Genomic DNA, 14755 nt, shown 5'->3' on the forward strand with positions numbered 1-14755 from the left:
TGACATCATCAGCAGTGGATTGCGGGTGCGCGAGTTATAGTTAGTACAACTAACTATAACGTGGGAATTTCAATGGTTTTGTACGAGTGAAATGTCCATTTAAGTATAACACCCCTAAAACCAATGTTTTTTTCAGTGAATTTCTAAGGTTTTTAAATATTAATTCAAAACTATAACTTGTCTGAAACCTATTGTTTTTTCAGTGAATATATATATAAATATGAATATATTCACTGAAAAAAACACAGGTTTGAGGGCCGTTATAGTTAGTTGGATATTTCACTTCTATAAAACCAGAGAAATTCAGCCGTTATAGTTAGTTCAGCTAACAATAACTCACGCCTCTGCAATGCACTGATGATGACGTCACATATTATATCACTCATGACATGGTGAGTGACATCACTGATGACATCATGGATGACATCTCAAATGACATCCCTGGTGGCATCACTGATGACATCATCCAGTGACTGTGTGTTTCTGAATAGTTTAAGTATGTTTTATATTTCCTACTGGCGGTCGCCAATAGGTAGTTATAGTTAGGATTGATTACCCATAGGAAATCCGCAACATTCTATTGCCAATAACTTTGGCGCCCATTGATGAATCTTCTCGAAATTGTCCAAACTTTTGGCCAGCTCAGTTCCACTCCTTCCCTGAAAGTTTGGGGGTGATTCGTCAAGCAGGGCGGAGAAAAAAGGGGGGTCCCAAAATGTGTTTTCCCCAGGCAATTTCCCATAGGACCTTTAGCCATGGCTTCAGCCCGAATGGCTGAACGGAATTACACCAAATTTGGCAGAGACGTAGTCCTCAGTTCCGACTTGTGCCTTTTGCTTATATGGTGTCAATCTGTTCAGTAGTTACTGAGAAAATAACGGTTAAAGTCATTTATATATCTATGGGCGCGGTGGATGCGAGGATTGTCTTCGTAGTATAAGCGCACCGTCCCAATCACACGCTCAATGCTAATTGGTTGTCAAGCGGTTGTAAACATTCGAAACCAGGGACTGTTGGCAGACATTTTGTGCCTCGTTAGAAGCGGGGCTGAGGAAGTCAGTGGAATATGTGTGGAAAACAGAGAAAGGGGGCAGGGTAGACATAATTTTACCCTCTAGACCTGCTTAGGGGGTCCCACAAAGACCCCTAGTGCCCACCAAAATAATTAAATAAAACAGAGCTTTTTTTATAATTAGACACTGGGGGGTTAAATACCGGGGGCAAAATTATTCAATTTTATGGGGGGCCCTTATAATTAGACCTCGGGGGGCTAAATACCAGTGTGAGAAGTTAGCCTGGCATATGATATCCACTATTCTAGTGGGCACCTTGCACCAGTCTAAACGACCTTTGTTGATGGTGGTTGTAAAGTCAACCTTATAGACAAGCTATCCTAGTGGTAGTGTGGACCAGCAGTCTGAGGCTAAAACTTCAGAGAGCATGTGAAGCAAGCTGTTTTACCAATTATAATCCCTTGAATACCAAATGAAAGGACACCACACAAGGTATATATAAAATAAATATGTATTTATTACTAACACAACCCCTCTGCACTCTTTATGAGGTCAGAGATCGAAGTACATCACAAGTTACTCAATTAGCTTACGATAAGTTGCACAAATACAGTTTTGCCCTAGGGGCCTCACAAACCATATACTAAGTAAGTGGTATAAGAACCACTTCAGGAATAGTGCCTAGGGAATCGCTGGGGCTACACTACACAACCAACTTGACTTATAATGGAGAACGAAGAAGTCACAAAGTTTCTGATTAAGGACACTTTCGGGTGGACTACGGTAAAACCCCTTTTAATTAGGACACTTGAAGAGTCAATACCCACGGGAGCACCTGAGTACTCGAGTTACCTCACCCAGGGAAGCCGGGTGCATGGGTGTCTTTTCATGTCGGGTTTTGTCGATGCTTTCAATGGAGACCTACAAAAGAAGTGCTGCAGGCGGCCGAAGGAAGAGCGTCCAGGTGGATCCAAGGGTGGATAGCAGAACTGAAGAACCTGAAAGCAGAGGGGACAGAGTCTGGGTCACTAGCCAGTGACCAGGAAGGAACCAGGAAGGAACCAGGCGATGTCGCGATTATCTCAGGTGAAGAGGTGAAGCTTGTCTCTGCAGCCATGAAAACCAGGAGGTGTCGACGACAACCAGGAGCTGGATTCAAGCTGTTCCATGAAGGATCTAGTTGACTGCGGTATCGGTTTCTGGATTGGACCCAACAAGCCTTGGTAACCGCAACCCACGTAGGAAGGGAAGATTGGCTTCAAGTCAGACCAGCAAGGTCTGGAGAGCTTCTCCTTTGCAGGAAAGCTAGAGCAAGCCTGGAGCAACCAGGAAAGCAAGATGATTTTAAAGATTCGTCTTCAGGGGGCTCACTAGCTAACGGGTTAGCAACCGGGAAGACGCGTCACTCTGATATGCAAGAGCAGGCCCCACGTGGCACTCGTGGAGTGGGGAGGGCTGAGCTTCAGTGCAAAAGGCGCTTGGGTGTGGAGCTTCTTGTACCCCAATGCACAACTGCAAGTTACTTCAGGAGTCGATGCAGTTAGCAAAATGCAGGATGTACAGGGTGTCTGGTCCCACGTCTCTCATGTCCGCCACGGGTTTCAGCTTTACTATGGATGTGGGTCTGAGTCAGAGAAGTCTGAGAGTTCAGGTCCTGCCTCACTGAGTCTTCGGAATCCATCGGGAGTGTCGACAAAGCAGACCGGCAAGTTACTGGTGGAGCCTGTTTGAACAGGGTAGTCACTCCTTGACCACAAGGGAGATGTCTTCAGTCTTCTAGTCGGTATAGAATGTCGAAGGTCTAAGAGTTTCATTTCAGACTTTCATTCCAGGATAATCTAATGTCTTTAGACACAGCTCCTATCTTTATACCAAACTTAGGGGCTGGATTACCTGGTAGATCCCTCGTATGGGTGGACCTGGGAATGGGGTGGTTATACCCCTTTCCCTTTGTCCAGTTTCGTGCCAGAGCGGGGCTTGAGTGCCCCAGCTACTGGTTTGAACTGGGCTATGCATGGAGCACCTTCCGGCCCCAGGCAGTGTCTTGTTTTGCAGCCCTCCCTGCCCCAATCCACTAAAAGCCTGTCTGGGGAGGTGCTAGCACCTCCCAAGGCAGGAAACTTATTGTCCAGGCCTCCCCTGCAGGAGTTTCGTCCAGCAGCAGGAGGTCAGACTCGTGTCTGTGGCAGCAGCATCCCTTTTATGAAGCTGAGGCTCTGTTTAACTTTAACCGGGTAAAGCAGTAACCAACATGTCTTCTCCCTCTAGAAGGGTGGAATGCTACCCCCGCCGCCAGAATTGGCGGGGGGTAGTATTCCAAAGTGTGACACCTTACACAACATGTTTTGATAAAGCCAAACCAAAGTTAGCATTAACCGCTAGGATTATAATGCACTTAAGAGTATATGGAATGGCTATATCATAGAACAGCTATAAGGAGTTGGTTCCGAAAGCTGCAGAGGGGCTCAGCTCATGCCAGAGCACCCTCTCACATAAAACCAAGCACTCTGCCTCCAGGATTGTCGAGGTCTACCATAGGAGTGACTTATAGGTGCTTATGTGTCTATATATATGGGTATATAGGTATACTATAACTCAGTAAGGGGTGATTACACCACCTTACCCAAGCTGAGTGATCAGCCTGTGGTGTCAGTTTAGATGGCCAGCCTGGGGTGGCATAATACATGCTGCAGCCCCTGGTATGCCTTGGATGCACCTATGCCCTGGGTACCTATGGTACACTATACAGGGGTTCACAGAGGTGACCCAGTTCGCAATCAGGTATGTACCTAAAGTACATGGTATCAATTTAGAGAGAGAACAGCTGGGCTGTGGGTCTGATTAGCAGGCCCAGAGCCACACTAAAGTCGAAAAGCCAGAGAATCACAGCAAAAAGTGGGGGTGACCATAGGAAGCAGACACTACTCTCCTACCACCGGGAGCAAAGTTATTACATTTTATTGAGGGCCCAGAGGGGCTCTTCAGCCCCGGGGATCATCACTCCCCAGGGATAAAAAGAAAAAAATGGGGAGGGGTCCAAGGTCCCCAAAGCTGCGGGGACCATCACCCCCGAGGCTTTATGTATTGTGGGAGGGGGACTGCATGGCCCCCTTCCTGGAGCACTCGAGGGCCCGTTACCCCCGGGGCTACAAAAAAAAATGGTTGGGGGTTGTAAGGTCTCCAAAGGCCCGGGGACCACCACTCCCCTGGGCTTTATGTATTGTGGGAAGGAGACTGCGTGACCCCTTCCTGGAGCACTCAAGTGCCAGTTACCGCCGGGGCTATAAAAAAATGGTTGGGGGGGGCTGTAAGGTCTCCAAAGCCCCAGGGAGCACCACTCCCCGGGGCATTATGTATTGTGGGAGGGCCGGCTCCTGCAGTGTCCTGGGGTGTCTATACCGCCCTCCCATAGCAAGGAAATATTTTCTCTCTTTCAAAATGTAAATGAGATTGCTTTTCCACATGGCGACGTGCATGTTAGTAGGTCTCCATGTGGAAAAGCAATGGCGACTCCCAAACATGTAGAAGTTGTGCATCAAAGGTGCTGGAGTCGTGCACCGCACAGGAGGAACGGTTCTATGATTTGCGAGGCCCTGGGCCAAAAGGGAATGCGCAAGGCCCCTCTAATTTATTGAAATTACCCCTTGCAAAGCATTCACAGATACCACAGGAGGCCCATTGTACAGGATTTTAGTGCCCCTATAGTTTTAACTATCAGCCCACAAGCAATTCTCACACCTCCAGCCTGATAGGTGTAAGAATTGCTTGTGGGCTGAGAGTTAACACTGTGTGGGCGCTGAAATCCTGTACAATGGGCCTCCCGCAGTATCTCTGAATGGGTCTCCTTGCAATTGGAACTAGGGGAAGTGTCTCCCTCCCCTAGGCCTCCAGACGCCATCCATGAGAGGCCCAGGAAGGGGGGACCTCCCCTGGACCCTAATTGCAAGGAGACAGGGAAACAACAGGGCACACGATCGGTTCAGGCCCCATGCTGGTGGGCTGAGCACAAGGCCCTGGGCAGCTGCCCACGCTGCCCATGCCTAGCGCCGGTCCCGCACAGCAGATTATGAGTCGGGCATGCAGCGAGTGTACACCAGGGGGGCGCACTGCTGGAGCTAGAAGAAATAAATGGTTGTGGGGGGCTGCAAGGTGTTGAAAGTCCCAGGGACCACCACTGCCCGGGCTTTATGTATTGTGAGAGGGCCGGTTCCTGCAGTGTCCTGTGGTGTCTATCCCACCCTCACATAGCAAGGAAATCTTTTCTCTCTTTCAAAATGTAAATGAGATTGCTTTTCCACATGGCGAGCTGCATGTTAGTAGGTCTCCATGTGGAAAAGCAATGCCGGCTCCCAAACGCGTAGAAGTTGTGCACCAAAGGTGCTGGAGTCGCACACCCTACAGATTATGAGTCGTGCATCCAGCGCGTGCACACCAGGGGGCCGCACTGAGCTGGGTGCGTGACTTTTAATTTTACCGTAAAAAAATCGTCCCTATCAGTAATTTCTAATATTATCGGGGACCCTATCCCCCGGGTCTTATAAAAAATGTTGGGGACCATGGGGGGAGCCATAATGCCCCCACGGTCCCGCTGGCTTCCCGAGTTCTGCGGGGGCCGGCATTGCTTTTCCGCATGGGGAGATGCTATCTTGATTGTGGAAAAGAAATCTGGTTTGGATTTTGAAAGTGAGAACAGATTTCACTGTTGTGTATTTCAAAATGCAAACTAAGTTTGCTTTGGGAGGGCGGAAGGTGCGAGACTCACGTCCTCTCATAGCAAACAGCACTGTCCCAGGGGTAGGCACCCGGGGACACTGTAGGAGCTGGCCCTGGGGCGTGGCAGTCTCCAGGGCCTTCGAGGGCTCTAGGCATAGGTCATGCAGTCTGCCTCGCACAATACTCTAAAAAAGAGGAGAAAGTGACGAGAGATGATTTGTGACGTGTTTAGGCTTGAGAGCCTGGATAATCATTAAATGGGGTGACTCCCTGCATGGATGTGTCTGTGTGGGGGTGATTTACTGGGTGTATAGGTTCAAGAGTGCAACTGTGAGGGCCTGCATGGGTGGGTTAGTGTGTGTATGGCTGTGTTGGTGAAAGAATGAATGTCTCAGTGATACATATGTGAGTAGCTACATATGTGAAAGGCAGTATATGTGAGTTTTATGGTATATAAGTGACTATATGTGAGAGAGAGTGTGGCTGTGTGGATGAGTGTGTGTTTGTGTCAGTGATTGTATAAGACTAAGTATGTGTTAGTATCTGTATGAATAAGTGAGGTGGTGAGGGCATAACTGTATAGGTGAGTAAATGGGAGTGTGAATGATTCTGTGCATGGCTGAATAGGTGTGTGGGTAACTCCATGGGTGAGTGGCGGTGTCAGAGTGTCTGTATGGGTGTATGAGTGCATATGATAGTGGCTCTATTGATGAGTGACTGCATGTATGAGTGACTGTATGGGTAAGTGAGAGGATGTGTGTTCAGACCTAGGTATCAGTGACCGGGCATGTACTAACTGGTATCGGTGTGTATATTGCTTCGTGAATGGTAGTCTGTATCAACGGTTATATTAGGGTGTGAGGAGGTGCATCAGAATATCACGTGGATTGCCCACCAGTCTGCAAACGCGCTCCCTGGTGCACTCTTGGATGGGATTAGAGTCCCCTTTGATGCTGGGGTCCTTGTTCTCTAACTATTCTATCTGACACCTCCCATAAGCCCCAGATAGTGGGATTGCTGAGAGGCGGACACAGGCCATGCCCCCTTTCTCCACCACTCTGTGAATGCACTTCCTGTTGCGCTCTTGGTTAGGGGATGAAGTTCCCTTCCACCTGAGGGTTCCTGGGGGCCAGCTAGCCCTCCTGTTATCACTAGTAAGCCCCACACAGCTGAATTGCTGATAGTGGCCCGAGGCCACGGTCCCTTTTTACAACACCTTGCAAACGCTCCTCCTGGCACACTTATGCTCGGGGGATGAAGTACACTTCACTCCAGGGGTCCTCAGGACACAAGAGGACCTCATCGTCGCACCAGCAGTACGCTAAGAGGCACGATTGCAGAGTGGTGTGAAAAGGGGAATAGCCTCGGGCCACCTCTCAGCAATCCCACTATGTGGTGTTTACTGGAGGTACCTGATGGGCTAGTTGGCCCCTAAGGACCCTTACGATTCTACGGGACTTATTCCCCTAACCCAGAACACGCCAGAAGATGCGTTTGCACAGTGGTGCAGGGAAGGGCCGGGGCCTCCAGTGAGATACCGGCTTTTTTTATAGTTAGAAGGATGGCTGTGTGGCCCCTCTTCTCTCAATATTTATTGGGCCTACGACAATTCTTTAAAAAAAAACGGGCAGGGGGCCGAGAGGCCCCCCTCCCGAGGCCGATTTCTACCCTGCCCCCTTTTCATCATTGTTAACCTTTTTTTGTACCTTTTTCTTGGGCCTCGGTTCTACCGAGTCACAAGATGGCTGCCAACACTTTCTAGTTTGAAGTGTTGGCAGCCAATTAGAATAAAGCTCATGCTCGGGAGGGGGCCGAGAAAAAACGGGGTTCGAAAATGTGTTTTTCGTATTCATATTTGCATTGAAACTTCATACACATCCCAAACCCCTGATCGGATTTACATAGAATTTGGAAGGAAGCTAGATCTTGGTCCAGAAAGTGTGCTTTTTGTGATTTTGTGTAAATCGATTATGATCCGACAGAGATCTGTTTGGCTGCCACCACATCAATAAGGAAGTGGTAGCAGCCACCTTAGGGCTCGGGGTTATGTCCCGATTACTAAATAAATACACACAAAAACATGGGGGCAGGGTAGGGATACTCTGACCCCCCTAGACCTGGTGGTATGGTCCCCACCTGGGGCAAAAACTGTTTCTTTTTAGATTTTCCTGCAAATTTGGGAATTTGTTTAATCAGTCCTAGAAACTTACTTGAAAAAAAGAAAGGTTAAAGAAACGTTATAGTTAGGTGAAATGTTCATTAACAATGTAACGTTTAAAAAAAAAAATGACAGAAATTCACCAATTATAATGATCTCAAATAACTATAACTCGTGCCTAAAGGTAACTATAACTCCCGCCTTCGCCCTGCACTGCTAATTATGCACATCTTACTTTACGCATGGCATCTTCTATGACATCATCGATAATATCACAGCAACATTTACAATGAAATGATTGATGAGAAAACTGTGCATGGTGGGGGCGTCAGGATATAGATAGACACATATCATGGCAGTAAGTTTACGTAGGTTAGCATAGAATTACTACATATAACTCCACCTCTGCATACCCTGAAATTAAATACACATATCATGATGGTAAGTATATGTACATAAGTATAAATCTACGGCAGCAGGAGGAGTTTGTGAAGTGTAGGTGTATTTGTAGACCCTTGATGGCATCTGAAATATTTGAACGATTGTATCCCCCCCCCCCGGTCGTATGTTTCTGCTGTGTAGGTTCAGTGACAGTCCGGCCACTGCAGCAGGGGACACCCGCCCTTAGACTCACAGTGACCTACTACGGGAAGGAGATCAGCGTGGACCTGGTGCCAGTCATCAAGAATCCCTTCAGTCCGTGGAACATCCCATGGCCGCGTCCTGGACTGTCCTGGCCGTCTGCAGAGAAGATACATAGGATCCAGCACACTGGTGTGGACCTGGTGGCCAAGCACAGCCTGTACTGGAGGTAAGAGATGCACTGGATGAAGAATAACTTGAAAACGGTTCTTGTCTTTATGGTGGTCTGTGACGTGACTGTGGTTCTCCATTGTTCTAGTTCCATGAGGAGAAAGGGGATGCAGGGTCCGCCCACTGCATAGAAAGATAGATCTCTAGTGTCCACCTCCCTCCACTCTCCCCTCACATTAACAACTTACCAGTGAATTGGCTTTGTTGGTGCTTAATGCACAAGACACACATGCTGTTGGATGGAAAAGCAACATTCATCATTCAAACGTGTAGGCCGCGTAATATTGGGAGTAACAGGTTAATGGTGGGGTTTAGGCACCTCTGGTAGGACTTCAGGTCTGTCTGTTGTCCGCCTGACCCCGGTGTTCTCTCTCAAACACCTTCTACTGAAGTAGACGTTCCAGGCCAAACCACCTCAGCCTTCTTATCATAGAGGAAGCTTTGTATAAAGTGTGCACCTCTGTAGAAAAGTGGGGTATTATTCAGTGAGGCTGCAGGCTTTTCTATGTAATACCTTCACGATACCCCCAATAGGTTCTTTGGATTCACGCTAATAAATCCTTATCTCATGTGCTAAGCATGTCAGAGTACCAACATGGATGATACGTAATTGACACAACTCAAAAGAAATCTTACACCAATTTATAAAACAAAAGCAGATTTTAATATAATTTTAGATACTAAAATAAAGACAATTGGATGAGTATAACCAAAGTTATGGATTTTTAAAGGAAAAATAAATCAGTGCAGTTTACTCTTTCAAAGTTTTACCGTTGCGGTCAGTAGAGAAATGGACTAGTGGCAAACGGCCACTTTCAGGTCAAGTTCATGGGAACCCACAGAAAATTAAGGTGAGGCTGATCCTAGGACCAGACCTGGACAGTCTGTAGATTATTTACCTGGATTGTATGGCCCGTGTGCAGGTTGTTGCAGCTGTGTGTTGTGTGGAAGAGGAGTTGAGTGGGTGCTGGATTTTCTCTTTGATGGTGCTAGTGAGGAAGGGGATGCAAAATCTCAACAACGGGGCCACTGGGGCGACAGGTTGCGGATGCTGTCAAGTTCCCGCGAGGCACAGCGTCGAACAAATTAGACAGTAGCTGGTCTGGCCACCAACAAGCCTTGGTAGTAGCAAACACAGCTGTCAATTATTTTGACATCCTGAAGTCTGGGGGAAATGGTAGCCACCTCAAACTTGCTGGATGTTAGGGCTACATGTCCCACAATGCACTGGACTTTTTGTCAGTCCCTTGGTGGACCCACTGGCCCATGATTCTTTGGCTCCGGGAGTGTGAGTTGCCTGTGGGCTGCAGGGGATTAGTACCTCTAGTCCAAGGGAGTTCTGGAGCTGCCTTTAGATTGCAGAGTGGGTCCCCTTTCATTTGGATCTGGTCCCTGGTCCAGGACGACTTGACGGTGCAGACGCAGGATGGTTGTCGCTGGTGCAGGTTATAGCACCTATATTTTGTGCAGGTCCTGAAGTAGCAGTCACATGTCTCTTTAAGCTTTGTAACAGGCTCACCAGGTTTGAGGTTCTGGTGTCAAAGGTGCCACTTAAATCCTAGATATATGGGTGTTAGGGATGTGGAGTCTTGTGGCCAATGGGCTACTTGTACTTCTGAAAATGGCAGAACAAATCCTTGGCTGCACAGACCAGGTAGCCCACCCTAGCGGTGTGGTTTGCCGTCTAGGGCTGTACGTCTCCAGTCCTGACTACTTAATTTCCCATCTGCCCGGGTGCAAGTGTGCCTGGGGTAGGGGGTCGACTTTGTCCTCCTCTGGGATATAGCCTACTTGCATATCAGAGGTGGTGTGGCCTTTAAATCTCACTGCCTTGATGGGCCACTTCACTAGCCATCCAATTGGGCAGAGAGGTGACACCTCCTATCCAGGCAGGCCTGTGTTTCTGACTCCTGGGAGTATTCACATCTCCTGCCAGGGGGTTAGATTTTTGTTTGGGTAGCAGCAGCTGAAGGCTGCCAGCCAAGGCACAGGAAAGGCTGGGGAAATCAACTGGGCAATCTCAAAGGTAGCCACCTGGGTGCATGCCACATTTAATCTGACTTGAGGGACAAATCCCTTCATTGAGACAAGCTGTTTGATACCAAGCATGACCTATTTCAGTGGGACCATTATAGAGCTGGTAACCTTGGGATGCCAACGTGCCAGCCCATGTTATCCTATAGTTCCTTGAACTTCTATAGTAGTCCCTAATGGAAGGAGGTCACTACAGGGGCATATATGGTTGCACTTTATATGTCTACACCTTTAATATAATGGAGGAGGCCTATCTACTGGGTGACTGACATACAATAAAAATAATGCTGTGACCTTGCCACTCATGGTGAGCGCAAAGTCAAGTTTGAACAGTTTTACACTGCTCATGCAGTCTACAATGCTTAGAATGCTGGCATCTCATTACCTGGGCACTCTGGGTGGCGCAATCAGTGATTCCGTTTTTGGTGACTCCCTTAAATCCCATGCCCTGGGTACCGCTGATACCACTTACCAGGGACTTATAAGGGGGGGGGTAAAGTCTTTACCAATTGGGGTTACCAATTACCATGCATCATTCTTTAGAGAGAGAGCATTGGCACTGGGCCTTGGTTAGCAGGCTCCAGTGCATTTTCAGAGTCATAACCATCAGCACTGGAGCAAAAGTTGAGGGGGTGACCAAAATAAAAGGGCACTTTCCTAAAACCTCTCTCTCCTAATCAGTGACAGCTGGTTACGTTTGAGAGTGATGGGTGCGCAGACCTCATTTATGACTCTCACATAGCAAATAGGCAAGCCCAGTTCATACATGGAGTATTCAGGACGATGGTGTTCACCAGCCTAGAAAATGTTTGTATGATTGTGGTATTTATGTAGCATGAGCCTACTCAAAAGGCAGAGGAGCACCGTACAGGATCATAGCCAAACATAAAGTCAACAAGTGATGAGAGGGGTAGCCAAATTGTAGATTGTTAATACATTATGTTGTAGTGTTCTTTAACGAGATGTGTCTTCAACAGTTTCCTTAATTGTGGCAGCCTTGTGGTAGTTCTGAGGGGTGCCCCTGTGGATAAAGTGTGCTGTCTTGCTTCTTCGTTTCTACACTTCTTAGTCTGGAGTCCGATGGTGTCCTGGCTGCAGATGTGGTGAGAGGCAGCATAGAAGGTGGACTTTTCTGCAAGAGTGGTGGGAGTGTTTGTTGTAACAGCTCTGTAAATGATGCAGCTGGTTTTTAGCACCTAGACACCTCAGGGCATTCAAGCGCTCTACAAATCCATAAAATCAATCAGTCAAAAACCAACGGGGTGGGCGGAAAAGATAGCCAGTGAAGTATCATCAGTATATGGGTGAGGATGACATATATCTTCAGGCCTTGGATGAAAGGGGCTGTGTCCTATAGGATGTCCTTAAGGAGAGCCAATGTGCAGTCTGGGCTGCCATGGAGTAGGGCTTTGCTACCATCCTGTTGCAAGAACGCAAGGGCTTGAGCAGCAGTTCTGAAGGTGCTCAATGAAAATAAACAGTGTCACGTTCTTTAGACGAGTGAGCTGGTACCAGGCCTCCTCTCTATTTAATGGTGAATCCAAGTGACTTGGCATTCAGTGAAATTTGGGGTTCAATGCCGTCAGGGTTCATGCTGTTGAGCCAGGTTTGCACTGTTTCTTGTTTGATTTTCTGGGCAAATAATGGGAATTCTGTCTTGGCTGCGTTTAACTCCAGGTAGGCACCGGACATCCAGGTGTGTATATTATGCAAGAATGTTTGAGGCATTGGATGTCTGAAGCAGAGGAGACGTTCAAGTAATTACACCAATTGCATAGACAGTTAAATGTCACCTGTGGACTGCAGCACCTATTGTGCCATGTTGCCTCAGATCTACATGTGTAGCCTGAATACTGTACATTTTAAACCTGCATGTGAACTTATCAAAATAACCCTTTTTGACAGAAAGGGGCCTTAATTAAAAATATTACATTAGTCACCCCTAAGTAGGTGCTAGTATTTATAAGTATTTATAAGATGAATATATGAGAATTTCCTATTGGCATTTTTCTAGAGACAAAGCCGCAAAAGCTATTTTTGCCATATATGGATATATCTGTTCTTATGAGAATAACTAAAGTGCAGCCAAGATACAACTTTTGCTACATTGGGTTTGGGATATGCTACAGAAATGATTCATATACTGTTAATATTTATTAAAATCCAATTCTGTGGTGAAGTAAGATTTTTGATAACTATACAGAAAGGGTAACTTTAAAAGAAATTAGATTTTATACCCCTGAAGTGTCAGCTGACCAATTAGCATTAGATTTTCCGCAGCAGACCTGTCAGTGTGGTATTTGAAGGGGTGTGAAATACAGCTCTCAGACTGGATACAATCACTTCGGTATGTCCAAGAAGGACAAGAAGATAGTTAATGAGGGTCCAGGAACATTACACACTTGAAGGGGACCAAGGGGAGATCTACCTCTTAATAGTTTAGTGATAAGGAAAGCCTGGAGAGGTGGGGTCTCTTGGTACCAAAATATACTTTAGCTTCCTGCCTTTAGTCTCAGTGGAGAGACGATCTGGCACCTGAACCAGTTTAGGGTGGCTGAGAGGGAGGGAGCTGCTCATACCTTAGACACACCCCTAGGAGTGCCTAAAGCATTCTTCAGGGTCAGAAAGTTTCTTCCATCTTGGATTTTGGGAATTGTAGACTGTGGGATAGTTTGCAATGAGGCAAACAGGATGTCTTGTAAAACTGGGCATGTTTGCCCATGAGAACTTCTTTCTCATTGGTCTGGAAGCGTTCGTCGGTCACTCCAACTCACTGACTAGTGATTTAAACAAAGTTAGCACCTCACCCCTGGCTCCTGATATCATGTTCTGGACCTATGGCAGAACTGTAAAACACTACAGCTAAGTCAGTAACCTATGTGGAGACCTGAATGGCTGGACCTGCTTTCGCTTGCTCTCAGAACGAAGAAGTGGCCTCCAATATTCACTTGGCTGACCTCCTGTGTGGTTACTGGGATAGGTAAAGCTGCAAAAGGATTTTTTCCTGGAGTGACCAGTTGATCAGTTAGAACTGTATATGAACTGCACCCTTGCTGCAGCATCTGCTGAAGTGTGTTGTGGCCCCTAAGTGCTATCCATGATGCCCTGTTGTGGTTAATCATCATCATTTTAACTTTATTTCGGTTTGTTAATGAACCATAAAAGTACATCGATAATAGAAAGAATACATTTACAACTCAGCTAATACACAGTTACATCTCATTTTGAATATTTGCGATAAGTCAGTTAGCGTGCGGTTTATAATGTGACGATAAAAGCAGTAAGACAATAAGATACATGAGGTAGCAAAATTTAAAACACGATAAAAAACTAGATGTTACTGAAACAGAGCAGTCTACTTACAATAAGTAGGTTACTACAAACGAATCAGTCTTCGTCTAATTAACCACATCGAAAACAAAAATTTGGCAATAGCAGTAACTATCAGTGCATTAGTATCAGTTTTTAAAATTCTAAAATAGTCTATGTAATTCCTGACTCCTAGATTCACACATAGCTGTATGATCCATTTTTTCCTGATAACAGAATAAGCAGGACAAAACAAGATCACATGGATTAAAGATTCATTTGGGTCATTGCAACCTGGGCAAGGACGAGCTAAACCCAATTTCCATTTATCAGTATAAGAATGAAGGGGTAGTGTACCATATCTGAACTGTAAAAACAGTTTTTTTGCTAAGACAGGTTCTATAATGTCTAGTTCTTTCTCAAAGCTATAGACATTCTTGGAATCCAAAAAGCTGTCAGTGAGACTGGTAGGCCTGGCTGATCGAAGGACCTCTTCTAAGTTATAATGTTTTATAGACTCAGCCAGGGTTCTCTTTGAGATGGATTTGCATGTGTCCTCCGGGTTGGACCAGAGATTCTCCATGCCGATCCTAGACGCCTGCCCCCTTATAAAAGATAACCACTTTATCCTCCCTACACCCGGGCGTGCCATCACAATCTTTAATTTTTCTCTATAGCACTCAAGCTCCGGGACACTCCACAATCTACGCCAGTA

The 14755-nt window shown here is 46.5% G+C and overlaps 1 protein-coding gene across 2 annotated transcripts in view; it reads left to right on the forward strand.

Annotated features, from left to right (window-relative positions):
* The window catches only part of LOC144819191 (protein mab-21-like 3), a 147453-nt gene that overhangs the window by 9037 nt on the left and 123661 nt on the right, over positions 1-14755 (forward strand). For both annotated transcript variants that reach the window (XM_078677169.1, XM_078677167.1), the window contains exon 2: positions 8467-8695. In XM_078677169.1, coding sequence (XP_078533295.1) covers positions 8467-8695 — 229 coding nt within the window. The remainder of the gene's footprint in view (positions 1-8466; positions 8696-14755) is intronic.

Source organism: Lissotriton helveticus, chromosome 2_1 (genome assembly GCF_964261635.1).
Source record: "Lissotriton helveticus chromosome 2_1, aLisHel1.1, whole genome shotgun sequence".
Taxonomy (NCBI): domain Eukaryota; kingdom Metazoa; phylum Chordata; class Amphibia; order Caudata; family Salamandridae; genus Lissotriton; species Lissotriton helveticus.